Below are 26,082 nucleotides of genomic sequence, written 5' to 3' on the forward strand. Positions count from 1 at the left end.
GGAAGGATATCATAAAGCCGGATTTATCGTCAGAATGCCGAGGTCGGAGAGCCTGTCTCGTTGCCTACATCGCGAACAGCCTCTTGAACTCATCGTAATCCCAAGGGGCAGTTTCCGGTCATCTGGAACATTCTTCGACTAACAGATACCGCAAGACCCGAGCATACGATGAAGAAGCACTGGAGCTTCTACCTTGGTCAAGCATTTCCATTCTCATACGACCAAAGTTAACGAGACCATACCCCGTCATTGTAGTGTTTCTAGATCAGTTCCCATGCCCAGTGCCTCTTCAAAGCATCTCGGTGTAAAGTTAAACCCTCGGTCTCAACATCACCGGTCTTAATTGCTTCATTCGCTCGCCTACAAGGGGGCATACAGGGACATATCACTGTGGGTCCGGACGACAGGAAGTGTGATTCAGAGGTTCTGGACGCATAGAAGCATTCAGCAGTGCAGAAAGCCCCTCTTCAAATACCGTGAGATGGAACAGCCACGTGCTTCGCTCCGACTGTCAAGCTCTCCCACTGTAACAGTAGTATTGCTGGACTGTCTCATCATCTGGTGAGATCTTGGTTGTTGTCTTGAGTCCCGAACTTTGTTTTCCCTGGAACAGACATTCCAAAGGCGCAAATGCAGAATCCCACGAAGGCACCTGCTCGCAGCTCAAGGCTGAGGCAGATGCAACAGCTTTGCGCTGAGACTGAGGAATACGATGTCATCATCATACTCCACGTGGGAATGCCCGGTGAATTCTCCGTCGGCCCACGAAGCGAAACCATATCAATATAACGTCAGTGGAGCTCTCACCAACAGCGGACACCCTCTCCGCTCTGGGAATGGAATACCTTCTTCTCTTCCGCCAGTTTTCGAATATCAAAACGTCGAAATCCGTGCCCTCTGCACCGCCTTGCCCCAATTCAACCCGCTCGATATCCCGTCTTGAGACCCGAGGCACGGGGTAAATTAACCGTAGATGAAACCAAGCACTTCCGTCTCCGCACGGGCAATCTATCATTCCCGGGTATACCAAAAACCATCCCAATCAGAGCGTAGGGGCAAAACAGGGGCCACCTGATGACACAAGTGTAAAAAGGTCTCAGCCTCTTGTTGCGCGGGCTAGCAAGCGCCCCAATCTTTCCCTGACGCTTGTAGTCAGGCCTGGTCCTTGCTCAGAGGGCCTCAGATGTATAAAACCTTCCCTTCATCCATACGAGAGATAGATGACAGACGTATATCGATCAGCTTCTGTGGTTGGCGTTCATGGCAATAACGTTGCGTTCGGGGGATTGGAATGCACCACTACGCTTGTACCCCACGACGAACTACCGGTTATTGGGGAGTTCCAGAAACCAGAACCATAATGAACCGTTTTAAGCGGATTCGCCGGGCTGATGAAGACTTGCGCAGGAGAACCTTCCACGCAGATTGACAGGTCTCTTCGGTTGCATCAAGCCACGCAAGACTCTGGGCATGAGCTTTGGGAGGTGATAAGAAGGCTGATCTCCTGGCTTTGTTAGCACCGATTCATTACGATTATCTACTCAAACAGGCACCGCAGAGCTTCAAAGATGCAACTCTCCAACCTCCTCACCATTGCCCTCGCCGGGTTGGCTTCTGCCTCCCCTGTTGAGCTGGTCGAGCGTCAGCAAAAGCTTCGCATCAGTGCGTGGACCCCCCTTTTACCCCTCTATTCCCCCTCCCTTTTTGACTAACAAAAACAGTGCCTCTTGGTGACTCCATCACCGAAATCGCCTGCTGGCGCGCCTTCGTCTGGGATCAGATCGCTGCGGCCGGCTTCGCCAACCAGGTCCAATACGTTGGTTCTCAGAACTCCAACCCCCAGGGCTGCCGTCCTACGACCACGAACTGGGATCAGCGCCACGAGGGTCATTCCGGCTGGCTCGCGATTGATATCGCCAACAACTACCTCGCCAACTGGCTCCGGAGCACACCGGCTGATATCGTCCAGTTCATGCTTGGCACCAACGATGTGTTCAGGGGGAGAAGCACCAATGATATCATTGCTGCCTACACCAAGATGGTTCAGATCATGAGGGCGGCGAACCCCAAGATGAAGATCATTGTATGTTTGACGCTGAAGTTTTGAGAAAAGGGAAAACTAACAGCATAGGTCGATCTTGTCATCCCCCTCGGCGTTGGCTCCAACTCGGCTATCCAGGCCCTCAACGCCCGAATCCCCGCCTGGGCTGCTGGCCTCAACACCACCGAGAGCCCCATCGTCATTGCTGACTGCAACACCGGCTACAAGACTTCCGACTTGCGTGATGGCGTCCACCCTAGCATTGCTGGTGATCAGTTCCTCGCCACCAAGATTGGACCGCCTCTTCTCAACTATATCAGAGAGTCGCTGGCTGGTAACTAGGCCACTCGCGGCGAATAAAGGGACGATGAGTACATAAGGACTGATAGGCACGTAAATACCAGCAACAATGAAGGATCCACCTTGAGACTGTTTAAGCCACGGAAGTCTCGCGCTGTAGTATCGATGTCAAGAACTGACTGCCTCGCTTTTGGTTGAGTAATGACCCCTGACACACCCCATCAAACCTCCTGTCTTGGTCCCACCGGTTGGCTTCCTACCAATCCAAAAAATACGCAATCCCATCCAACAACGCACTCCCCCCCACAGCAGCATGATCCATCCCCGCATACTCCTTCACCGCCACATCCCTCATCCTCCCGCTCCCCACAAGCCGATCAAACAGCTCATGACTATACCTCCCCAGCCCAAACCTCTGCAAAAGATTCTTCCTCGCCTGAAACTGGGACTCCGTCTGCGTCCTCCTCCTCAGCGGGTAATCCTCCAACTCGCCATATCCGATAAAGACCGCTGGCTTGGTCTGGTTCTGCCCAAACTCAATGTCACCAGGGATGTCCATCCCGTCTCCCAACCTCCGCGTGACATTCATTAGGACCGTCTGGTTCATCAACGTGAGTGATGGACTGGCGGCCATAAATGTATCGAATAAGTCGGGTTTCGTGATCAAGGCGTAGGTAACGAAGAGACCCCCGCTTGAATGGCCGTATATAGCGTCCCGAGTGAAGTTGACGTTGGGGAAGATGGTGTCCTGCACCCAGGGGCGGAGGGTAAGGTTGATGAAGTCGATGAAGGTGTCTGCACCCCAGGGAACGGGGTCGCCGGGGATGGGAGCGCCGAAGTCGATGCTGCGTTGGGTAAGGGCGTAGACGTTGTCTGTGAGTGGGTAACCAATACCGACGACCAAAGCATCGGGTTGGGAGGGGTCGACGGGTTTGCGGCGTTTGAGGTGGTCGGCTGCTGTTGAGGCTAGGGCGTTGCCGTCTGTGACGTAGACTGTCAAGGCGGTTTTGTTGGTTATTTCTGCTGTGGGGAGAGAGGAAGGGCCCCATTCGAAGGGGTAGGAGAGGGAGATTTGGTAGGTTACGTTGGAGGAGGTGGCGTTGTAGAAGAGGGTGTTGGGGAGGAAGGCTGGGGGGAGGGCCGGGAAGGGGGTGAATGTCCAGGGGGCAGTGGCCATTGTGGTGTGTTTGATGTCTAGTTTGTCTCTAAGTGAATTTAACAGTTGGATTGGATGGCGAATTGATAGATAGCCTGCTCACGATGTGTTCAGGGTTTGAGGCAAGCATTATGGAATGAAGAAGTGAGCTTCAATTCCTTCGTGCATGGCGGGGTGCCCGGACTCGGTTCAATATCCCCGCGGTACGTCCCAACTTGTAATAGTCTCGGCAAATATCAGTCCGAGTAGCGCCATCAACAACAGGTAACAAGTTCAGCTCGAGGGAATTAACTGTAGGTATGATGAGTTAGGTGTATGACACGAGACACGGCCAGTATCCCGACTAGCAGTTTAACAGTTCGCTGACATGAACTTGAGTTATGGAGCTAGCTACCTTACCTTAGTCAATTCTGTAGCTCTTGTGCTACCTAGTAACTTATAGCTCGATGCTACCCCCTCACTTTAGCGCCTCCATGCTATTTACCACGTGACATTTATGGAAGTTTCAGCTTCATCTTGTTGGTTCGAATTCCCTCATGGAGGTGGTCCTGTTCCTGAATCTTAATCCATTCTCCCTTTAGGCATGCTCCCACGGTCACCCACATGCTCGAACAAAGACGAAAATACGATGCTTCGAGACTGAGACACCCTAACATTAGTTTCGTCCTGCAACAATAATGAGGCTCATTGACACTACAACGTTGAAGTTACGCGAGTTCACGGCGTACACCACTTCCGACTATCCAAAGTATGCAGTGCTCTCTCATACATGGGGCGCCGAAGAGGTCACCTTTCAGGACATGATGACGGAACCTCTACCTTCTGAAAAGAGAGGATTTGCAAAGATCAAAGCGACTTGTGAGCTTGCCCGGATTGACGGTCTGAACTTTGCCTGGGTCGATACCTGCTGCATCGATAAGTCTAGCAGTGCCGAGCTTACCGAAGCGATAAACTCCATGTATGCCTGGTATCGGGCTTCAGAAACGTGCTACGCATTCTTGGAAGATCTGGAGTCAACGACGGAAATCAGCGCAAGTTCAGGCTTTGCAAAATGCCGCTGGTTTACGCGCGGTTGGACCCTTCAAGAGCTCATCGCCCCAACAAAGCTCAAGTTTTACGATAAGAATTGGGTCTATCGGGGGTCCAAACACGATCTTGCAGTCACACTCAAGGGAATTACACGCATACCAATCGGAATTTTAAAGCGTGAGCAGGAGCTCACCACAAAGTCTGTGGCACAGCGGATGTCATGGGCGGCCTTCAGGGAGACAACGCGCATAGAAGATGAGGCGTACTGTCTACTTGGCATATTCGGCATTCACATGCCTCTCATTTATGGAGAGGGCTTTCAGGCTTTCCAAAGGCTCCAGCAGGAAATTGTCAAATCTATTGGTGATATGACCATTTTGGCATGGGGCTCTGTCCAGGGCGGCCAAGGCTCTTCAGAGGGCCTCCAGGGTCTTTTTGCACCCTCCCCAGATGCGTTTTGGATCCCGGGTGTCATCAATTGCCTCCCAAGTCTTCCCGATATAACCATAACCACAAGAGGTCTCAGGGTGTCCCGCAACACTTGGATGCCTCTCTGGATTCATGGAACAACCTACTATTTGATTGTGGGTGCTTTCAGTCCCTGGACTGAACGTGTCAGCACCATGCAGTCTTCATCGGTCTCAGCTCTGCGACTGTCAAAGATAGGGCCGGGAATCTTTCTGAGAACAGGGCTGGATACCGAGGTCCCTGTAGACGCTCTATATGCTCAGCATCATCAGTCCGAGTACTATCTTCTTACTGATATTCCCAGTCAGATAAACGACATTTACGTTGGATACCGCAAGCATTCACTCCACGTCGAAGTCAACAAGACGTTCCACGTGGAAGATGCAGTTCCCCATTCGCTGTGGGATGACGCAGACAAGATATTTCTCCGAGAAAGCGCCTGGCAACCACATGCCCGCATTCATTACAATGTGGTTCTTGGTGTGAGATTCAAAGGGATCGGCGACTTCAGTGCCATTGAAGTGGTTGTACTCCTTGACTTATCCTCGCATCTACCGAGCCTTATTATCTTCCAGGCCACACAGGCACCCAGGCTCGTTTCAAAGCTCTTCGGCCCAATGTCGAAAGAGCATTCGATGATGCTGGCTGACTTGGAGCATCTGAATGATTCTGAAACCAGCTTGGAAAGCTTTGTAACTGTATCCACAGACAGGGGACCCGCGAGGATTACACCGGTACTTACCGAAACGGAAGATGTGTTTCTATCGTCAGAAGAGGAAGGCAGTGCCATTCCAGTAGCCAACCTCCAGCTTAAAATTCTGGACATTGGTGACAGCGCAGATTCCCAGCTGTGACCGGCGAGAACTGATGGTATATGAGAGACCAACAAGTGAATGAAGACGGGAGTGCTTAGGAGAAATATCGCTGGATGATTTGGCCCGTTCCCATTATACGTAGGCTTCAGCGAAGTTCTCATCAGGATCTTGGTCAGTATACTGATCTAATCTTCAAACTACCTGTAAGTATATGAAATTTCTACAGAAATATAGACTTTTAGAGATAAATACCTACTTGACCCTGATTGTCTCATTTGTGCTCCATCCAGAAGATGAAAGCACCTGGGCTGTTCCAACAGCATATCCTGCGACCCGTAGCCCGCCGTTGCTGTCTTGTCCTACCAACATAAACAGGTTATTCTCAGGGTCAGACCAAGTAGGGTAGCTTCCGTTGAGATAGTTCTTCTTTTCTCCAAGGTGAACCGCGTATGGTGGCAACGACGATCCACCTTGCACGTCGATTATGTCCCATTGTTGATGTCCATGATCCCGTATACTGTGAGCCCCCTTGCCCGTGGTGTTTTCAGATCCCCCAGAAGCAGACACGATCACAGAGGCAACTGGTGCTGTGACATTGACATAGCCGTCTTCATCGACAAAACCGGTCGGGGCCCCCTGTAACCACCAAAGCAACCCATTCTCCATGGAATCTTCATCCCCCAAATGCGCCTCAACACCTTCCCCAAGCTCCAGAATGTTTGGTGCAGTTGAGAAAACCTTACCTGGAGGCAGGCTTGGAATCACTCCAAGCCACTCAGCCCGGCCACCTCGAGCCAAAATCTCTCTCATGAGAGCGAGTGCTGCCTTTAGCCTGTCATCGTGTCCAAACTCCCTTGCGTCCAAAGACACTCCAAACATGCCCATAATACTGAGAATCATATCCACAGGCCGATACGCAACACACATCATGGCCGCCCGCCAAATCGCCGAGGCCATCCCCTCGTTCCCCTTCAGATCCAGCGCCCCAATCAGTGCATTCCTCTGCACCCTGTCCCCGGGCCGTTTATCCCCCACTATCAAGTTCATTTCCAACTTCTGTTTCTTTTCCTGCGTGGGATCATCTTCCGATTTCGTAACCAGATAAGTCGCCCTAGAAGACGCCGCCAACAAAGACATCAGCTCCGTCATTCCCGCCCCTGACTCGTCACCCTCCACTTGTTCAACATACAAGTAGAACAGCGACTCTAGATAACAAGTGCCATGGGTCCATGAAAATAACACCTTGCACCGGGGCGGCGCGATAGCTTCTTGGAGAGTCCATGCGCGGGAGACCCAGTTGGTTTCTTCCTCAAGGGCGACAAGTCGTGACAAACCTCCAGGGAGGATGAGACAGACGTGGCAGTGCTCATAGATGGAGAACATTCTCTGAATCTGCCAAGCCTTGTCGTCTTCGTCCCCTTGCTTGATGCAGAGGCCGTCGAGCCAGACGAGGGGGCATTCAAGCTGGAGGGCGGCGCGGCAGGCGGTGCGGAGGGCGGGGAGGGAGATGGGGTCGGCGTTGAAGGCGGATTTGATGGTCATTGTTGGGGGTGGGTTGGCGGTGGGGTTTAAGGGGGGGACGCCTTTCCAGACGTAGGAGATGGCGGCGTAGCGGTTTTTGGGCAGGATGTCTGTTTCGACTACTCGGAGATACCTGCCGTTGGCGAAGGGTTTGGCGTCGATGAAACGGTACCGAGCTGCGGGTACTTGGTCGAGGGAAATGGGGGCCGTGGAAAGGGACTCGAAGGGAAGCTTCAGGACGCATGGCATGGAGTGAAGATCGTCGGCCTGTCCACCAGCTGGTTTTTCGGGGTTCTCCATAATATCAAAGTAAAACGATGAGGTGTTTGAGGTAGAGAATACAAACCTCTGACACTGTCGGATTCGCGAGAGGTGTTGGGCCGTGATGCCGATGTGAGTGGCTCCCGTCCTGCCTCTGACCTGCCACCTTGCCTCGATGACTAGGATGACATCCCCAGACCTTTGTGAGGCCTAGGACCATTCAATCCTTTCACATACGACCACATCCAGCTGAAAACTCGGGAGCAAATGGGTAGTATGAAATATATTCGTGACTACGGTCGTTGATCTGATCGCCCTGGTTGCTGGAATTACCAAGTGGCTAGGACTGATAATAAATCTACCTTACGTCGGGCACTGGCATGTGATAGTCGTGGCTCGGTGTCTGCCTGAGTGTTGGTGAGATGTGTTCGAAAGCGGCACTGAGACTTGATTGCGGCCGCAGGTTTGGTTTGCCCACGGCGTTAGATGCTTGCAGGCTCACGGGCGAGTTCAAATAGTAAAATGAGTTTGGAATTGAAAGAGGCCTGATGGCGATAGTCTGGAAAATTTTGGGACAGAATGAAATGAGACCCAAGTATCGTTATCAAAAATAACCCCGCACCTGCCCCTCAATCTCCCCCAATAGGGTACGAGCGAAACTCCCCCACTGCCTCAACGTAGAAGTCACTCTTCGAACAAGCTCTACACGAGAGTTACGTATAGGTGGGGTCCAGAATCGGATGTGGTTGGGTGAACGGAGACACCTCCGTGGAATTAATGTGAATTTTGGTAAATGACATTACTGTGGAGACAGAGATAGAGAATTTTTGTCTTCGCTCACCAGCGTGGTTCAGCTTGGGCACAGCTAGTTGGCATCCAGACTGACTGACGATATGAAAGCAGTTCGTGCAGCCTGACCATCAACATTGCGAATTCGGGCCCTGTAGCACGCGTTAGACGTGCTTTAAGAAATAAAAGCGGGAGTTTCCTGCGGTTAGGAGATGGCGGGGTCTTGGAGCTGCTCTGCGCGCCAGCGCACTCCCGCCTCGGGTCGAACTAATGGATTTCCCATTCACGACACGACTGTCTAGCTGCGCCGAGCAGGGACCTCTGGCAAAGACGCATTTCCTTTTTGCTAGTTCTCATTGGCTCCCATTACTGCTAGGTTGTGAATAACATATGATGGCGAATGCTTCATGCAAGCAACAAGTCCTGAGTGCTTTTCTGTGGTTTGGCAGCATGGTCTCCAAACTCGACTTGAATGTTGTCCTTCGAGCTATAAGCCGCCGCGACATCTTCGACAGCCCATTCATCATTTCCGCCGGATTCGCCAACAAGGCGTGCAGCAGGCCCCAAAGCTGCGTCTCGACACAATTAATCTCGCTTCCGCTTGTACTCTGTCGAACATGACTGGAAGTCAGGGATAACGTATATTATAAGCGAGCGACCAATATAAGCGAGCGACCACTTTTTCAAAACCTTTATATCATTATCCTCAATTACTACACAACCATACTAAGAAGCAACCATAATTACATCCGAAATAGCTGAATCAGACAATTCTATAGCCTCCTGGCAAGTGCGCGCATTATGGCCAGGCTTGCCGCACACACCACAGCACTGAACCTTCGTACGAGCCCCCCCTGCACTACCGCCATCCGGCTGTATTTCTTCCACTGCCTCCCCACCCACGGCCTTCTGGTCCAGTAGATCCTGTGCATCTTGCACAGTAAGTGATCCTCCGAGCCGTACACGTGTTTTTTTAGCTCTCCGGCGCTTACTTAATGCCTCATTAGCCTTGCGGAGCGAAGCGTTCTCTAACTAAAGGAGGGCCACCTGGTGCATCACAGCCATCGTACCCTTAGTAAGCTAGTCTATAGTAACTAACATTAAAGTCGGGAAATTATTTTAATAATTAATAATACGAATCTTAATAAGCGTTAACTATAAATTAACTTCTCGGGGGTTTTATAATATCTAAAATACCTAAGGTAGTGCCGTGCCCGGCCTTAAGGATAGGGGTATTAATATATAAAGCTTTATATTTAGCTTAAAAAGTACCCTCTCTAGATCATATAGTATAAGGCTAGTACCTATAAAGCTACCCTATATATTCTTTTCCGTTATAAAAACGAAGAAAGCCTCGCGGAAAATATAAAGAAACTTAAACTTATTTACGTAATTAATATATATACGTATTAAACCCTTAATCTAGCGGCCGTACACCTATTTTAGCGGCCTAAAGCAGCTAATATCGAATAGCTAAAGAAGGTAGGAGGAGTATAGAAGTATATAAAGCGTAATAATATTATTCTACTAGCAATAGCGCTCGAATTTAATTAAGTAGTAACTTTCGTAACTATCGAGGATTAATAACCGGTATTTACCCTTCGTACGGAACGCTATATAATAATCGAAATACTTAATCCAATCTAGGCCTACCGGATTAATAGTCTAACTATTATCAGTAATTATAATATACTAGGTAAACGGTAAATTATATTCGGTATATTAATTAGTAAAGTAATATTATACGGCTAAAATAATAAAAGGTAAGATAGCTTAGCTAAAGGTATTAACTCCCTAAATTACCGTTATTTACTTACGGTTATTAAGCTAGGCTAGTTTTGCCTTACTAAAGCCGTCCGAGGTTATAACCACCATACTTACGAAAATAATACCTATTATAAACCTAGTCTCGTCGAAATTATAAATATCGTTATTTATAATACCGTACTTAGCTTTAGTATTCCGTACAAGCGTAAACCACTCGGCAATAACCTTCGGATCCTCACACTTAGCCCTCTAGTAGTCGTATCTACGCGTAAAACGCGTACGGAGCTATAGCTAGCGTTTAACGAAGTTATGTGCCTAAAGCTTACTAACAGGCGGCGCGTCGCGTACGCGCAGTAGTTGGTTGGCTATATCTTCCACACCACGTAACTTTAGTAGAAAAGCTCGCGTAAATAGCTTAATAATATAGTAAACAATAGCCTCCTCTTCGGATTAAGTAAGCTTCTTCGATCTGGGCGTAGTATCGCGTTGTGTAGGCCGGCCGGCACGTCGGTGTCTAAGCGTACTGCGATCGACGTTATACATCTTAGCTGCAGCTAATACACTTAGATTTTTATCATTTCGAAGAGCCTTAAGGGCTAAGATTATATGGGCTTCCTTTGAAGTAGATGGCATTTTGGAATGTTGAGAAAATGAGGTGTTGAGGTTGAGGTTACGCGTCGCGTGAAAAAGGTGGTCGCTCGCTTATATTGGTCGCTCGCTTATAATATACGTTAGATATGTTTCCAGACGAGCGAATACAGGGTACTAGAATTTACAGCCACCCACAGCCAGCTTGCTCCCGAATGCAAACTCTCCTCCATTGTTCTTGCCAGAGAGAAGACACCCCCTACCGAAATTCTCTTACTCTCCTCTTCCTCCACTGCTTGTATGCTTCCCGCAGGATCTTCTTGAACTCTGGTTTGCTGAGCTTGATTATGGCATGTCCGGAGAGCCAATACGGAACCTGGAGGGACTCCACAGGCAGAGCGCGGATCCATTCCAGATCGATCAGGCACGTAATATTCCAGTCTCTGTCAACATAGATGTTGAATCAGTTTGCGTCGGTAAGTTAGAGCGCAAATGGTCCGTGACGGTGATCACGGTTGATGAACCGATGCGACAGCAAACGAACTAGGATTCTCGCAGCCATATGTCCACGGCAGTCTTCATTATCGAATGCGATATTAGGATCGCTGAGGAACATGTTGTTGGGGCAGGTGATGAGGCCCGATACGTAAGGCTCCATACACGAATATGTGCAGTCTCTTTATATCGTTCTTATCTTCGAAGGAGCGTATCACTTTTGACTGGATCGTCTCGTTCTGCATCCCATGTATTGGAGAGCATCTCCCCGATCTCCGGATCGATATATTCGAGCAGCATATGAGCTGTGGGAAACCGGTAGCTCGACGGATTTCAAACGTAGCGAGACAGGACGGTGGTGTATATCAAACATTGGCAAAGGGATAGTTGAAGGGTCCGCGCAGTCCAAACGTCCGAAGGGGCGTTGTTCTTCGTGCGTGAACTGATGGCTGAGAGGGCAAGTTAGTAGGAGATAGATGGCGGGGGATTCCTGGGAGAAGACATACGCAGCGGTCGCCGGAGAAGCCAAAGCCGTACAGATGAGGAATGCGAATATCCGGGCACCGCTCTTGCATCCACACGTAGGCTCCCGCTTCGCAGCCCATCTACTCGTCAACGGTGCCAGGGTACTGTACCTCAGCGAGCTTGTGCGATAAGGGACACCGGAATATGAGGAGGTTAGTGTGGTCGGCTGGTTTGTTTTTGATGGGTATGCATATATTGAAGGCGCCTCGAATTCATTGGCGCTCAGTGGCGACGATGCAGCAGTCTCGATCGCCAAGCTTCAGGTGGTATTGGACGAAAGCTTCAATTGCCTACCTCAGCCAGCTCGAAGGAGGATATTATCGGCTCGATTTTCTGGATCTTCGAATGTAATCAAATCGCCGTTAAATAGCGTAATAGTGCTAGGCACTGTAAAAAAAAACGGCTACACTGAAGCTGACCCTGGAATCCAAGAGTCATTATTGATTCAACGGGTGATCCAGCTAAAAAAGAAAAAAAAGAAGTAGTGCGGGCCGTGAGCTTGTCAGTGGCCACAAGATCCTGCTACTAATAGGGATAAGTGGGAAAAGCCACCGAAAAAGGCATTATACGTTCATTCCTTTTTCTGACAAAAAGTCCGACTTAAGCGGCCTCGCGGTCGAAGTGAGGGCACAATTCGCCAACATCGATGTACAATTTGCCAACATCGACGTACAATTTTGCCAACATCGATGTACAATTTGCCAACATCCACGCACAATTCAAGGAGGTCAGGATCGAGTCGCAGCGCATGGCTGCTCGCTTCCATAACAGCACCCTGAAGAACCCTGCCGCGAGAATTGTACCTGTTTTTATACTTGACAGTTTCGGAGAAATCGCCAGCCCTGACTCCAAGAACTTCCCTCGGAACGCCATAGAGTTTTACAGCATGAGAGATAACCCGAAGGAGCGTCTCACCAGGATGTTGCATTACCTCGTTGGCTTCTACGACGTCCAGTTGGACCACCAGGAGCTGTCACATTCCGACTCGGAAGCCATCGATGACATCTTCCCTAGACAGAAAGTCGACACTACATGCGTAGCAGTGGAGATGCTAGAAAGTAACCTCGGTCTCAACGAGGAAAACTTTATCAAGTTCAAGGAAAGGGCAGCTGCCCTCATGCACCGCTTTCCCCAGCCACCCATCAAGCGCCCGAATCCACCGTCCACAAGCATCGACGAAGGGAAGCGGAAACTTGCCTCTAGACCATCCCAACGAGCGCCCACGAAGCCCAAGAGCTTCGGTTCCGGCGAGGAAGATCAGATCGTCGGGGAGGAATAGTCATCGGAAACCTCTTCCTCGCAGCCAAGAATGCCTCCCGAGTGTAAGGACTTCCGCTCGCTGGACTCGAAAGAGGACCCCATCGAAAGCCCAACAAATACATTTTCAACGCCAGAGAGGCGGTAGTGCTCTATCTAATCAATTACATGGAACCTCCTAAAGCCGCTGAAGCCCACCTTGACAGAGCTGGTGATTTTGATCGCACGTGCTGGTGGACGAGGCTTAACATGGTTTGACAATTCTCGCCATGGCAAAGACACTGAGGAGTGACAGCGTACCAGGTCCCGCGTTTGATGAGCCGACACCGGAGATATCCCCGAAATTGGCCACCGCGCGACCATAGGTATTCGCGGACTGTGTGCAAGGGTTACGGGTTTAGGTGTGACTCAGTCACTAACTGGTATTTCTCCACGCATTTCTCTGTAATATTATATCTAAAATACTTTTCCCCGCACAGACGTATCCATACTGTGCCTTTCCCGACCACGTTCGAGAAGAGTTGGGTGACGACAGCGGTGACGAGAGCCCTCGCATTCCTTGTTAATCACGTCTCGTCGCAAGACATGGAGATTGCTAACCTAGGACAGGGTTTTGTGGGATTTGTCAAGCAGTGCCAGCTAGTGCCACGTATGCCTTTCCAGCGCAATGTGTCTGAACACCAGACTGTCATCTCCAGGGAAATCTGATGCAGATTTCGGAAGATTTCTCTCCCTATCTTCTACATTCACACCCCTCAGGCTTCCAATGAACTTGAAGCATGTAAGCGCCGACAGAAAACAAAAATCGAAAATAAAACGGGCGGTAAAAAATATAGCTACTTCGGTACATTAAGCTCGTATTTTCAGGCTCTCAGGCGGATTATTCATGAACTTTTTGCATATCTGGACATTTACCACTCCAATCTCTAAAGCCGAAAATCATAATCATCTGTGTGCCATCCTAAGGAATGCGTTTTGCTGAGGATTCAGCTGAACAACTAGATTTACGCTTGGATGTCCGTGCGCGTTTGTGCTGGACTTAGCTCATCACTGTGGCACAGCCCAAGCCTCACCTCAGGTATTGCTCCCCCTGGCCTGGCCAAAAATCTCGGGTCTTAAAATCTTTAACATCGGGGCGATATGGTATAGTCCTGAAAGATCTGGACGGCTCTTAGGATACCGGCGGTAGGGGGCTGAGAAGCTAAGGTGTGAGAGAAAGAAACGATGGAGCATATTCTAGATGCTAAGTTTCCCACGGTGCAATGACAAGTGAGGTACCAACCAACCCCTTCTCAAATACGTACTGTTGTGTCCGCACGTTCTGTCTACCCCGTTATCTCTCCTCCGCAGGAGTACGTGCTATAGAGAGTCACAGGTAGGACAGGTTAACAGGTTAATAACAGTAGTACTTAGCTAAGCTACAATCTGGGCTCTATTCCGTCAGTTACAGGCAGGCTCTAATGTCAAGACGTAGCTCAAGAAGCTACAAACAGGTTGGACTGGAGTCGCACACGTCCCTCCTCATGAGAACTTTGTGGGAATGGCGAGATTAGTTGAATCGGGCGGTGCGAGCCAACCAATCCGTCAATCACGTAAGGCTGCTACGGCTGGACAGTTTCGCCCTCAAGCAGCCCGCAGCGAAAGCAGTTCTTCCCAGCATCGTGTCGGACGCGGCAGCCCTATATCTCTACGAAAAGACGTAACCCACCGTTCCTTTCCGTTCCGTAGCACAATGGTATGGATCGCATAACAGTACTACCCTCTTATCCGCCAAGCGTTAGAGCTAACATTTTTTTACGACAGTCTCCACCTTTCTCCGTCTCGCCCCTCAGAGTCCAGCCAGGGCCGGATGCCAACCCACCGCAGCCCAACGATCGAGTCTTATCGCTCCTGCCCGCGTCCTACCGCACCGCTTCCGACGACATTACCGCCGCAGGTCGGTATGTAAGCGCCTGTATCGCGAAAGAACTCGACTTGCAGAGGCTTGACAGGATCCTCAGCTGGCTGTGGGTCGCCGGTCGCCCTCCAAGGTTGATGCTCGGTTCCACTACGGCGAGCTCCGTCTCTCCCGTCTAAACAAGATTTATCTCCTCTCGCAGCGCCCGTTCCTCCTTCGTCCCTACATATCACACTGGCAATAATACGGGGCCTTTTTCCAGGACAACTTCGCCTGACTAGCGTCCGCCACCATCAACATCGCTATCGTCCTCACCGCCATGCATGTCGGGCTGGCGAGGAAGACGCTAGCCGACAACGACGCCTTCCAATCCGCATCTTACGGCTTTACTATTTTTTCTATCCTAGGCCCCGTCGCCGCCGCGGGGCTTATTGTGTTAGTGTTTTGTTATATGTTTACCGATAATTGGGCGGCAACGGTGGCGTATGGAAAGAGAAGATAGCAGCACATAGGTAGCAGGTCGGAGAGTCCATAATACTGCAACCCAACCATATAACTTTCGACTTGATTTAAATAGCTGATCCTCATTACCCACAAGCGGTCTATTATAAGACCTATCGTAATTTAACTATTACCCACCAGATACGGTACTCGACACGGGGCCGAAGTACTTATTTATCCGTAGTATACCTACATGACACTCTATTTCGTTCCAATATATAAGTAAATATATCTTCCCGACCTAGATAGGGGGTTATCGTGACAGGCCCTGCACATGCCACTATACCAGAAACATCCAGAACCTGCTCTCTCTACGCTCAGACCAACGTACATAGCTATACCAGAAGCTTATGCAGATAAACCTCCACTTTCTATTCTTTCCTTTCTTCCCTTAAGTTTAGTGCATTCTCCTAGCTAGTTACAATACCTTACCGAACTGGTATACTATAATTATTTCGACTCGAAATAATTAATAGCCCCTACGCTCCTTTAGTCGGGGAAAAAAACGCTCGGGCTACCGGCGAGTCGAAATGATTATAAGAATCCTACGGTCAATTATTTCGGCATAGAACGATATCCAAACCAGGAAAGAGTGCACTTACCGTTAACTAAACCCACTAACCTCCAGGAGACATCAACTCTGTTACTATATTATACCTCTGCAGTTCTGGAAAGGTGGTTTTCTTGACACGACTGGGAGCGTTGCGAGACGGGTTAACAATCGTACAAGCGACGCGCCGCCTTAATAATCTGTGGTCTGGGTAAGCGATAAATGGCAGCCCAATAGCATCGTAAGTACTTGCGCCAGACAGCTCCCGATAATTTAACCCAGCGGATATTGACTGGCGGACGCTCGGCTGTCGCTTTAATCCCGCTTCTCGGTGCGGCTGAGCGAGAATCGCCAAAAATTTAACTTCTGACATATGGGCATTTGTCACGCGGCAAACAACCAACCAGCCGCATCATAGCCCCAACCGCTATCTATCTGCAGAATCGAGAATCAATGGTTGGGAGTAAGGCGGACAATCAAGTACCTCGCGGCTATCAAAGGAATGGTATTGGCTATAGAGTATGTGGAAGGACTCGGCGGCTGTTCGAGGCCACCAGGACACGGACCACAAAAGGACGGATGAATACGCTTCCTCAGAACCTGTATGTATCTCTAGACTTTCTTTACCAAGGACTTTGAGGCCATTGAAGATCATTAGCTGACTTGAACTACTGTTCCAAGCCCTGATCAACAGCCCTCGTCACAGCATTTGGGGATCGTTCCAGTTCCTTCTTGTCGCCCAGATTATTCTCTACCCTAGCCCGCTCGACATCCCCTAAACTTTACCTTCTGACTATCGAAATGGATATCTCAAAACATGCCTCTTCAGCACCGATACTCCGCGAGGCCCAGGAAGCCTCAATATGTCAACCAGAGCCCGCCGATCTGACACAATCCCACCCAAAAAGCAGGGGTGTCAATCTCCGCCAAGTCTACCCTTCCGCCGAGAACAAGACCGCAACAGACGTCGACATTATCGCCATCCATGGCCTGGACACGAAGTCGCCGGATACATGGGTATGGCAAGAGGAGGGATCCCGCGTCAATTGGCTCGAAGACGCATACATGCTGCCGCAGCGGTGTCCAACGACGCGCATCTTCACCTGCGACTGGCCTGCCGACCTCCTCGAGGAGCCAGACTTTATCCAAAAGACCATTGAGGAATTTGCTCGTCTCCTCCTCGCTGGTGTCGAGAACCGTCCCGCCGCGCCGCATGGTTCCCCTAGAGAGAACGATCGACCCATTGTCTTTATCGCGTCATGCCTCGGAGGCATCGTCTTGATGAAAGCGCTCGAAATGGCTACCAACGAATATAGTTGTGTGATCAAAGCGACACGCGGCATTGTCTTTCTCGCCACGCCGTTCCGGGGCACGTCGTTTGAGGACGTAGCCAAGTGGGCTGAGCCGGGCCTGCGGGCCTGGGCTTCCGTTCGAGGCAAGAAGGTGTCCAAGCTGATTAAGCACGTGAAGCCGACGTTTGAGCTGGGAGAACTCGTGCGCCGCTTTAATGGTCTCTGTCAAAAAAACGATCTTATCGACCAGGTGTTCGCCTTTTACGAGACTGGCAACTCGAGTCTTCCACGCAAATTATTTGGCTGGCTCCCTGCCCCTTTGTCCCAAGAACAGCCGGTACGAGTCGTGACCTAGTTGCCTTCCCACTCCTGGCCTGGTGCCTACACCGTATTCAGTGGAAGCTAACACGCCCCAGTTGGTCAATCAGCAGTCCGCAACACCGGATTTTGTTCCACATCCCCTGCCCCTCGATCGCCCGCACGTTCTGATGAACAAGTTTTACGGCCCCGATGACCCAGAATACGATCTTGTCGCTGGAAAAGTGGAAAGGCTTCTTGGCAAGGTTCGCAGCGGACGGTCAATTGAGAAGGCAGACGCGAGGATACGCGAGAAACGCTATTCCCCAAAATACCTCAAGATTGAACGACTGTCGGGCAAGCTGCTGCCGATGGACGAGTGTTATATCAATCTGGCCATTGTCGAGCGGCCTGGCGATAATGCAATTCGCGGAGGAGAAGGAGATACAGCACAACAGTCTTCCCCGTTTTCGCTTCTCGCCCGGCTGAAGCTCGAGACTCCGCAAGATGGCATCCAAGTTACGTTGCTGAACCTCTTTGAGTCCCGCAAGACACGCGACGGCCAGACGAGACGACCAAGACGCATGCTGATTCGTGGACGGGCAGGAGTGGGCAAAACTACTCTGTGCAAAAAAATTGTCTTTGAATTCACTCACAGCTCCATGTGGCGTGACTTGTTCGATCGCGTGCTGTGGGTACCGTTGCGGAACCTGAAACAGAAAGAGAGACAGAGTTCCAGTTACAACTTTGAGCATCTGTTTTACCATGAGTATTTCTCTCAAGATCTGGAAGGCGGCAAACTCGCCGAAGCATTGTGGCGCGCCTTGAAGGATACCAAGAGCGGCAGGACTTTGTTCATCCTCGACGGTCTCGACGAAGTGATACAGGAACTGTACGGCGTTATGTCCGATTTCTTCAAAAGCTTTTGAATCAGCCAAATGTCATCATCACTGCCCGGCCCAACGCACTGCTTCCTCCTCAGCTAGATTCTCTTGACTTCGAGTTGGAAACCATCGGATTCTACCCGGACCAAATCACGGCCTACATTGAAAAATCCTTTACCGATCGAGAAAAGATCGAAGAGGTGCAATCGTTTCTCCAACGCCATCCCCTCATGCAAGGTCTTATGCGGATTCCGATCCAGCTGGATGCGTTTTGCTATACCTGGAATGGTTTCCTTCAGAAAGCTGTGCCGGAGACCATGACAGCTGTTTACAGAGATATCGAGGAAAGTTTGTGGAAGAAGGATGCCGTGAAATTGGATAAACTGACCCAAGGCCGAATGCATGTCGCTCACCGGAGCGAGATTAGCAAATCTGTCAAACTTGAGCGCTGGCTTCTTGAATTCCTCGCCTTTACTGGAATGCATAACGATGTCATGGACTTTGAGCAAAACCATCGCGACGCTATATCCGAGAACTTCAAACTCTGCGAGACAGATTTCTTGCTTGATGAAATACTTGGAAGTGTTTCTTTCCTCCGGACATCAGACATATCGCTGGACAAGCGCGACCGAAACTATCACTTCATACACCTGACATTCCAGGAGTACTTTGCGGCGCGGTATTTCGTACGGCAGTGGAAAGAGAAACAACCCCTCAAATGTTTGGCACTCAGAGGTGGAAAATCAACCGAGAGCAAGCCTGCCACTTTCCTTGAGAAGCACAAATACGATACTCGCTACGATATCTTCTGGCGCTTTGTCGCAGGATTAATAGATGCCGGTGAGATGGCCCTCGACTTCTTCCAGATGATTGAGAAGGAACCGCGCGATATCCTAGGACCTACGCACCAGCGCCTTATCATGCATTGCCTAAGCGAAGTTGAGCGGAAGGAGTCGAAATTCATAGAACTTAGGGCAAAACTGGAAAAGCAACTGGAAAAGTGGGTGCTATTCGAATGCAACTTGATGAAAAGTTCCAGGTTATGCCGCGAAATGGAGTGTCCAGAAAATGTTCTGCTCCATGTATTAACACAAGCATCTGAAGGCGAAAAAACGGTTCTTTTCGAATCACTATCTGGACGAACAACAGTACCGTTTGGTATTATAAAAGTCGTATCTCCCTGGCTGACCAACCGCACCTCTGCACTCCAATATAAGGCTATCTTGCGTCTGTTAAGAAACTACCATAATAACTTACCGGACGAGATCTTAGAGAACATCGCAGCACGACTCGAGGATAAGGACCAGGGCGTCCGGGAGGCAGCAATTCGGGCGCTTGGTGGCCGCGCCGACCTCCCCGACCAGGTGCTCCGAGTCATAGTAGCATAACTCGAGGATAAAGACTGGGGCGTCCGGGGGGCAGCAATTCGGGCGCTTGGTGACCGCGCTGACCTCCCCGACCAGGTGCTCCAGGTCATCGCAGCACGACTCGAGGATAAGGACCGGGACGTCCGGTTAGCAGTAATTCGGGCGCTTGGTGACCGCGCCGACCTCCCCGACCAGGTGCTCCAAGTCATCGCAGCACGACTCGAGGATGAGGACCGGGACGTCTGGTCGGCAGTAATTGGGGCGCTTAGTGACCGCGCCGACCTCCCCGACCAGGTGCTCCAAGTCATCGCAGCACGACTCGAGGATAAGGACCGAGACGTCCGGTTAGCAGCAATCGAGGCGCTTCGTGGCCGCGCCGACCTCCCCGACTAGGTGCTCCAAGTCATCGTAGCACGACTCGAGCATAAGGACGGGGGCGTCCGGTCGGCAGTAATTCGGGCGCTTGGTGGCCGCGCCGACCTCCCCGACCAGGTGCTCCAAGTCATCGCAGCACGACTCGAGGATAAGGACCGGGACGTCCGGTTGGCAGCAATCGAGGCGCTTCTGTGTCAACCAGCGTTATCGTCAGATGTCCTTAGCCCATATATCCGATCCTTTTCCGAGGCTTTACTGCAGACGAGCTTCGTAAAGCATTTATACTGGTACGCTTCAGACAGTGGTATCATAGGAACCAGTCTTGGACATGTTTCTTTAACTGGTAAGCAACATAACCTTATGGAGGCGGTGAGGAACCTACTGTTAGAGAAGGTCGCCGCCAACGTAAAGGATGGACATATACGGCTGGGTCCAGCAAATCGCTCCCTTAATCGGCCCCCATTCCATGCCCCCAGCCGGTTACCACTCTTACGATATCCCAAGGGTCAGTGTGTACATCCCCTTTATCAACAACCCCGCCCCCAACCCCACCGGCGTACATAGCCGTCGAACTCGACCCTACCATCCTTCCTGCCCTACGAACTCGGTTAAGAGCGATAGGGGAGAAGACGCTGAGGAGTCTACCCCCGGTATTAGAGTGGCTAGGGAGAACATCACGGGCGAAAGAGTGCGAAACAATGCGATGCTCCTAAATACGTGACCTCGAATCCTCTCTCGCCCCGGCAAACAGGACGAAAGACCTATTTATTTAAGTCTGGAATCTGGACACGCTAGATGCGGCATTTAAACCCCTATTATCCCTAAGTTAGTCTGCGCCGGTTCGGGGTAGGTGGCAAGATAAGTACACTGGCCTTCTTGATCATAAAATTTTCCAACGCCTCGAGCGCAGGGGAGAGCTGGAGGGTAGGGGATTTCTCCCAGTTAGAGGGGCTTTTTTGTAAGACGAGTTTGGCGATAGGTATTAAGCGAGGGGAGTACCGCCTAGATTGCAACAAGGTGCTCTACAGCCCGTATATATTATGCGTGAGGGGGTGGGGGGATCGCATCGACGCCTGTGATGAACCCCTGTACAGAACCTCTGCAAGGGATACTCGGTTGAAGGCAACTTCTGACAATTGGTTCGGTGCAGCTAAACAGTGCACGACAAGATGTCTCGATGTAAACAGAAGATACCGTGAATACAACTGTGAATTGCATACTGCGGAACTGTCTTTCTACACTAGCCAGTTTCTCCGTATATATAGACCTCAGGACCCTAAGGTGCTCGGCCTGCTATAGCCCCGATTACTTCTAGCACATTACATCCTGCAAAGTGCTATACCTCGATCATCCCGAGCATCTTGTGTCCTGCAGAGTGCTCGTGCTCCTTAGCGCTATAGCACTTCTGGCTAGCCGTGATTGACGGTCTCCTGTCTTTCCTAATGATTGGCTGGGGACGTCCTGCGCCCCACAAACTGCGCGACCTGCCGTTGGGTTAACTGTGACACCTTAGTGCCCTAAGTATATTGAGTATCCTGCTTAGTTTGCTTAGTGCCCTAAGCGTACTAATTAGTTGTCCTTCACTGTGATTGGCTCTCTTAAGCGTTTTCCCGTACTGCCATGTAGTGGGATGCGATTTGCGGTAGCATCTTCACCCAACGAGAGGCCGGTTGCACGTTCGAGCCCGTTCACATTCCAAGGGTGTCATCGTATGAGCTTTCCCTGGTCATTGTCTGGCTGTCCTGGACGTTGACACGCTGCGCTGTCTTAGTTTCAAGGAGTCCAAGTCGGACGAGTACACCATGCAGGCCAAGAAGTGCCGTGGATCGCGAGGGCGAGCGCCAGGCCTCGCACGCGTCTCTGCGTATTTCTCAGGGCCGTTTCGTGAAAGACCCCGCCCATAGCATATATACCACTCTTGGAGCGGTAGTCCTGGATCTGTTAGCAAATATCAAGGCAGTGGAATTCAACTAATTTACTGGATTACCGACAGCCATGCTAATCCCAGCCCCCGTGGCCACCCAGACTTATTTAGCCTCGGCCACAGCATCTGCGATAATTCGTAGCTTGCGCTCTGCATCTTCCCAGACATAACCCGAAATGATCTGCCAGTAGCTCGCCATTAAGGCGGTATGCGGGCACTGGAGGCTTTACCGTCCACCTACACCGATCACCTTCTCGTTCTTTCTTCAGATAGTATGGGTAGATATAATCAAGACATGAATGGTACATTGTCCATGCCTTGCCAAAGTCTACAGTCTTTCCGGCGACGTAAGTGCGCAGGTGTATATCTCGATTCAAAAACCCCTAATCGCTGGAGACCTCGGAGATCCTCCCACATTTGCGGCACGTCTTCGGGGTGAGCTCGAGGTATCCGAATGCCTTGACCGCAAGATCCTACTGATTTTCCTCTTTAAGCCGACCGTAGACCCGGCATTCTGCGTTGGAGGGGAGGAAACAGTCGTAGTATAATTGGGGAGTCTGGAGTGGGCGCACTAGAAACACCGCCCAGCTGTCTCTCAGGGTGGTGACCCAGTGCATGAATGAAAACCGCTTGAGGGAAAAAGTCTCCTTGTCTTCAATTTCGACCTTCCAGAAATAACCGTCTTTGTCTTTGGTGTGTCCCAGATTCCCTAAGAACTTGATATTAGCTCGGGCCGTTGGCGTTAACGGTGCAAGTTTGGGACCTGGTATGCCGGGCAGGGCCGGTTGTGCGTCGGTCATGTTGGCGGTTAGTTGAACAGAATCAGGAATCTGGTGAGTTCGGCGTCGCCGCCAGTGTCTACTGCACTCTGATGGTAATATGTAGGTGAGGAAGTAGGTCGATGGCAAGGCCTTCAATAGCCCACAAAGGTGACACGAACGGTAGTTCAGAGAAGTCATTTCTGTTGGTCCGCCACCTGCACGCCAAAATGTCATGAACCTGCATTTGACCCACAAAACTCGTATCCACACCCAAGCATCCCAGTCTTGATTCCCTTTCACGGAAGAACGTACATCCACCTCATCATAGGTAGCTGAACCTCCAGCATGGGCACTTCCATCCTACATCTATTTCAAGATACAGGTATCGGTCCGCAATCCCCCATCGTCAATTACCTTCGCTCTGGCTCTCACCAAGTACACGGAACCTCATGAAACGAGTCCAAAAAGCAAGGCTTCATGGCAGCCGTGCAGTGTCCTCCTCCAAGCTCTGTCGTATAATTCCGAGTTAGTACAGTCCCAAACAAAGGTAAAGAAGAGAAATGAAGTCAGAACGAGGTGTTTACCAAGAGCCTTGAAAAGACCAAGCCTCTGGCTTGAATCACACGGGATAAATCCGCAGAAGTGGAAGAAGACAGAAACTGCATACCTCGCGCGCCCCGCTGTTTGATACACCTCTTCGGCTGCTTGCTAGCAAGAAAATGACCGCGGCCACCCGCCCAGTCAATGCAAGCCACCGTAGTTCACTGAACCGATGGAAGTTGTGGGAAGCGATACGGAGAAAACGAGGTCTTGAATGCCCATAAAAGGTTTCCCTGGCAATGTGTTTGGAATGGTCTTTTCTTTCCTTTCCTAGGTTCAAGTTTAAGTCAAACATTTAAAGTTCAATATACTGGCTCACTACACTCTCTTCCAGGGCATAGATCCCCGTAGTTCAGTGCCTACCATCTTATTTATAGGGCATAGTCCCCTATACTTGCCTTCCTTCGGTGCAACCTCAAACCGTCGTACCTCGCAGTTCAGGAACCCCAGTCTTCACGGTAATTGCTTCCACCTACCGGCAGGGCCGAATCAACTGGCTGCCGGAGACATATCTTAGCAATAGATATATCTTAACTTACTCACAGTTTGCTTCTCTTGAAAACTATAAGCTAATTTCAAACGCCGCAATGACAGTGATTTTCGGATAATGCTGAAAATAACATGAACAGTAAGGAGGGTGGGGTGCGACTTGTTATTGCGACACCCCATAAGCGAGTCCGGAAATGGCAAAAAGTTTCCCTCAACCGTGAAGAACGTGTGCGGCTAACCTCTGCTATGGTCGTATGATAGCCGAAGCAATCACCCCCTCTGAATCCGGAGCTCGATATCGACTCCGATTACTCTTCAAATCCCACCTCGGCAAGGGCGCAACAGGCGGAAGCGCAGACGATTACTACGCTTGCCTGTGGTGCGTGAGTGCGGCTGTGACAGTGCGGGAGAGCGACGCGACTGTCTTCCGGTCAGCGGACGACCTCCTGCAGCATTTATCCCGACACCCGCAGCCATTACCTCAAATACCTGGGGTGAACGTTTGCTATGGACCCGAGCCAGAACAGCCCGATTTTGACCTGCACCTGCCCGACGGCCCTGTGCCCGTACCCATGCCGGACAACGTCACCCGGTTGGCGACGGCTATTGCAATCAAAGACCACTTTCGACGTCATGGGCGAGGGAAGCTCGAGAAGCCGCCGAGGTATGATGGTGAAATGCTTGAGTTTATGGAAGGGGCGAGGATCATGGGGGTCATGTTCCCCGAGAAGTGGGAGGGCAAGTGGTGTCTGGGGAGACATGACGGAATGTTTGGGGCTTTCCCGTCGAAGGTGATTGAGCTCCGGGCGCCGCAGGAGAGTGAGGTTCCTGTGCGTGGGGAGAGTGGGATGATTGTGACCACGCGGTGGAAGTGGACTCCTCCCAAATCCGGCGGTGTAGCTTGGGTGGCGTTTGGGAAAGGCGAGGTCATCACAAATGTCCAGTGTAGGTTGAAGTTCTGCAGCGCGATCATACGTCACGATTTTGGATTCGATCTAACTAGCGTGCTACAGGTCTTTATGCGGATTACTGGTGCTGGTATGGGACAAATAGCAAGGGCAAGACTGGTGCATTTCCCCAGTCACATGTCGATTTGCAGACCCTCAAAGCGCAAGAGTCAACTGCACCGAGACGTCCAAGGCGGGGATTGTTTTTGTTTGGAAGATAATCTCCGCGTCTGAAACATTATGGTACTCCTCTTCCTTGCCTCACCCTGTCTGTACCGTGGTGTGTGCAGATGGGGAACTGGCACTGCTCATGATGAAGGGGGCTGAGAAGGTAGTCTGTATGTCGATAATGAGTTGTGAGGGCCACGGGGTGACCAAGCTAGCAAGCTTGAGTCCACATGCTCATTCTTCCCAGTCAGCTCGGCTCCTTCACTTCTCTGCTCACCAAACCACATACCTCATCACATCACACAAGCGGGGTTGAACAGACTGCCCAAGAGTAGCTAGGATGAAAAGTTCGTTTACAGTCGAGGCAGCCTAAGGAGGAATGGATGATTCGGGACCTACAAGGCCGAATCGGCAGATGGCCGGGGAGGTGTTAAGATTTTTAGTGTTGTTGTAATGGTTATGGTAGCTACCTGGTTTGTCTGGGGCAGACCAATCAGCGTATCCCAGCGTACCCTGTTGCACATTTGTTGCCAGACTCGTCTCGGTGAGACGGCTTTGAGACCTACAATAAAGACCTACTATCGCCTGACTATGGGCGTGTTCGAATTAGGAATCCACTTCAATTTGAAGCTAATACTTTTCATCCAAGACTAGGTACCGGGCCCTAGCCAGACTTCTGTACACTGTGGGACTAGTATTAGATTACAGATTTTTTCCACCGTCCACAGGCTCATATACGTATTTAGTTAGACTTTGGGATAGGCGCCCGCACCTTATCCTTTGACAATATCCTTCAAAGGAGAGATGATAATGTCTCGCTCTACCAACGGTACTCCTCAACTGTCACGAATGAGAGGCATAAGTAGGTCAAAAGCCAATACCATTGCCAGTCTATCAATGTAATCGTAATATAAAGAAGAAAGGAAGAAGTGTGGGCTTGCAGCTCCATCTTCTTATCATAAACCCCGGTCGGAGCTCCGGGTCCTGCAATCAACCCTAACCCTTCATCCTGAGTAAT

At 50.6% G+C, this 26,082-nt stretch overlaps 7 protein-coding genes across 7 annotated transcripts; 5 read left to right on the plus strand and 2 right to left on the minus strand.

Moving 5' to 3' along the window:
* Window positions 1-1,151: 1,151 nt before the first annotated feature.
* Window positions 1,152-2,494, plus strand: QC761_401290 (uncharacterized protein). The gene is made up of 3 exons (XM_062878416.1): window positions 1,152-1,662; window positions 1,722-2,083; window positions 2,132-2,494. The coding sequence occupies exons 1-3, from the start codon at window positions 1,569-1,571 to the stop codon at window positions 2,381-2,383; spliced, it is 708 nt and encodes a 235-aa protein (XP_062731844.1). The 5' UTR covers window positions 1,152-1,568; the 3' UTR covers window positions 2,384-2,494.
* A 103-nt stretch (window positions 2,495-2,597) lies between these two features.
* Window positions 2,598-3,518, minus strand: QC761_401300 (uncharacterized protein; the record flags this gene model as incomplete). Its single annotated transcript, XM_062878417.1, has 1 exon — window positions 2,598-3,518. The coding sequence occupies one exon, from the start codon at window positions 3,516-3,518 to the stop codon at window positions 2,598-2,600; it is 921 nt and encodes a 306-aa protein (XP_062731845.1).
* Window positions 3,519-4,174: 656 nt separating this feature from the next.
* QC761_401310 (uncharacterized protein) lies at window positions 4,175-5,848 on the plus strand (the record flags this gene model as incomplete). The annotated part of the gene is made up of 1 exon (XM_062878418.1): window positions 4,175-5,848. The coding sequence occupies one exon, from the start codon at window positions 4,175-4,177 to the stop codon at window positions 5,846-5,848; it is 1,674 nt and encodes a 557-aa protein (XP_062731846.1).
* On the minus strand, window positions 4,510-8,170 carry QC761_401320 (uncharacterized protein). Its single transcript, XM_062878419.1, has 2 exons — window positions 6,065-8,170; window positions 4,510-5,999 (listed from the first exon to the last, which is right to left on the minus strand). Exons 1-2 carry the CDS (start codon window positions 7,628-7,630, stop codon window positions 5,982-5,984), a joined length of 1,584 nt encoding a protein of 527 aa, XP_062731847.1. The 5' UTR covers window positions 7,631-8,170; the 3' UTR covers window positions 4,510-5,981.
* Window positions 8,171-12,503: 4,333 nt separating this feature from the next.
* QC761_401330 (uncharacterized protein) lies at window positions 12,504-13,034 on the plus strand (the record flags this gene model as incomplete). Its single annotated transcript, XM_062878420.1, has 1 exon — window positions 12,504-13,034. One exon carries the CDS (start codon window positions 12,504-12,506, stop codon window positions 13,032-13,034), a length of 531 nt encoding a protein of 176 aa, XP_062731848.1.
* A 5,797-nt stretch (window positions 13,035-18,831) lies between these two features.
* Window positions 18,832-20,739, plus strand: QC761_0061970 (uncharacterized protein; the record flags this gene model as incomplete). Its single annotated transcript, XM_062872589.1, has 2 exons — window positions 18,832-19,797; window positions 20,194-20,739. 2 exons carry the CDS (start codon window positions 18,832-18,834, stop codon window positions 20,737-20,739), a joined length of 1,512 nt encoding a protein of 503 aa, XP_062731849.1.
* Window positions 20,740-24,169: 3,430 nt separating this feature from the next.
* Window positions 24,170-25,650, plus strand: QC761_607660 (uncharacterized protein). Its single transcript, XM_062881197.1, has 2 exons — window positions 24,170-24,894; window positions 24,963-25,650. Exons 1-2 carry the CDS (start codon window positions 24,204-24,206, stop codon window positions 25,115-25,117), a joined length of 846 nt encoding a protein of 281 aa, XP_062731850.1. The 5' UTR covers window positions 24,170-24,203; the 3' UTR covers window positions 25,118-25,650.
* Window positions 25,651-26,082: the final 432 nt, after the last annotated feature.

The sequence above is a fragment of the Podospora bellae-mahoneyi genome, chromosome 4 (assembly GCF_035222275.1).
Source record: "Podospora bellae-mahoneyi strain CBS 112042 chromosome 4, whole genome shotgun sequence".
NCBI classification, from domain to species: Eukaryota; Fungi; Ascomycota; class Sordariomycetes; order Sordariales; family Podosporaceae; genus Podospora; species Podospora bellae-mahoneyi.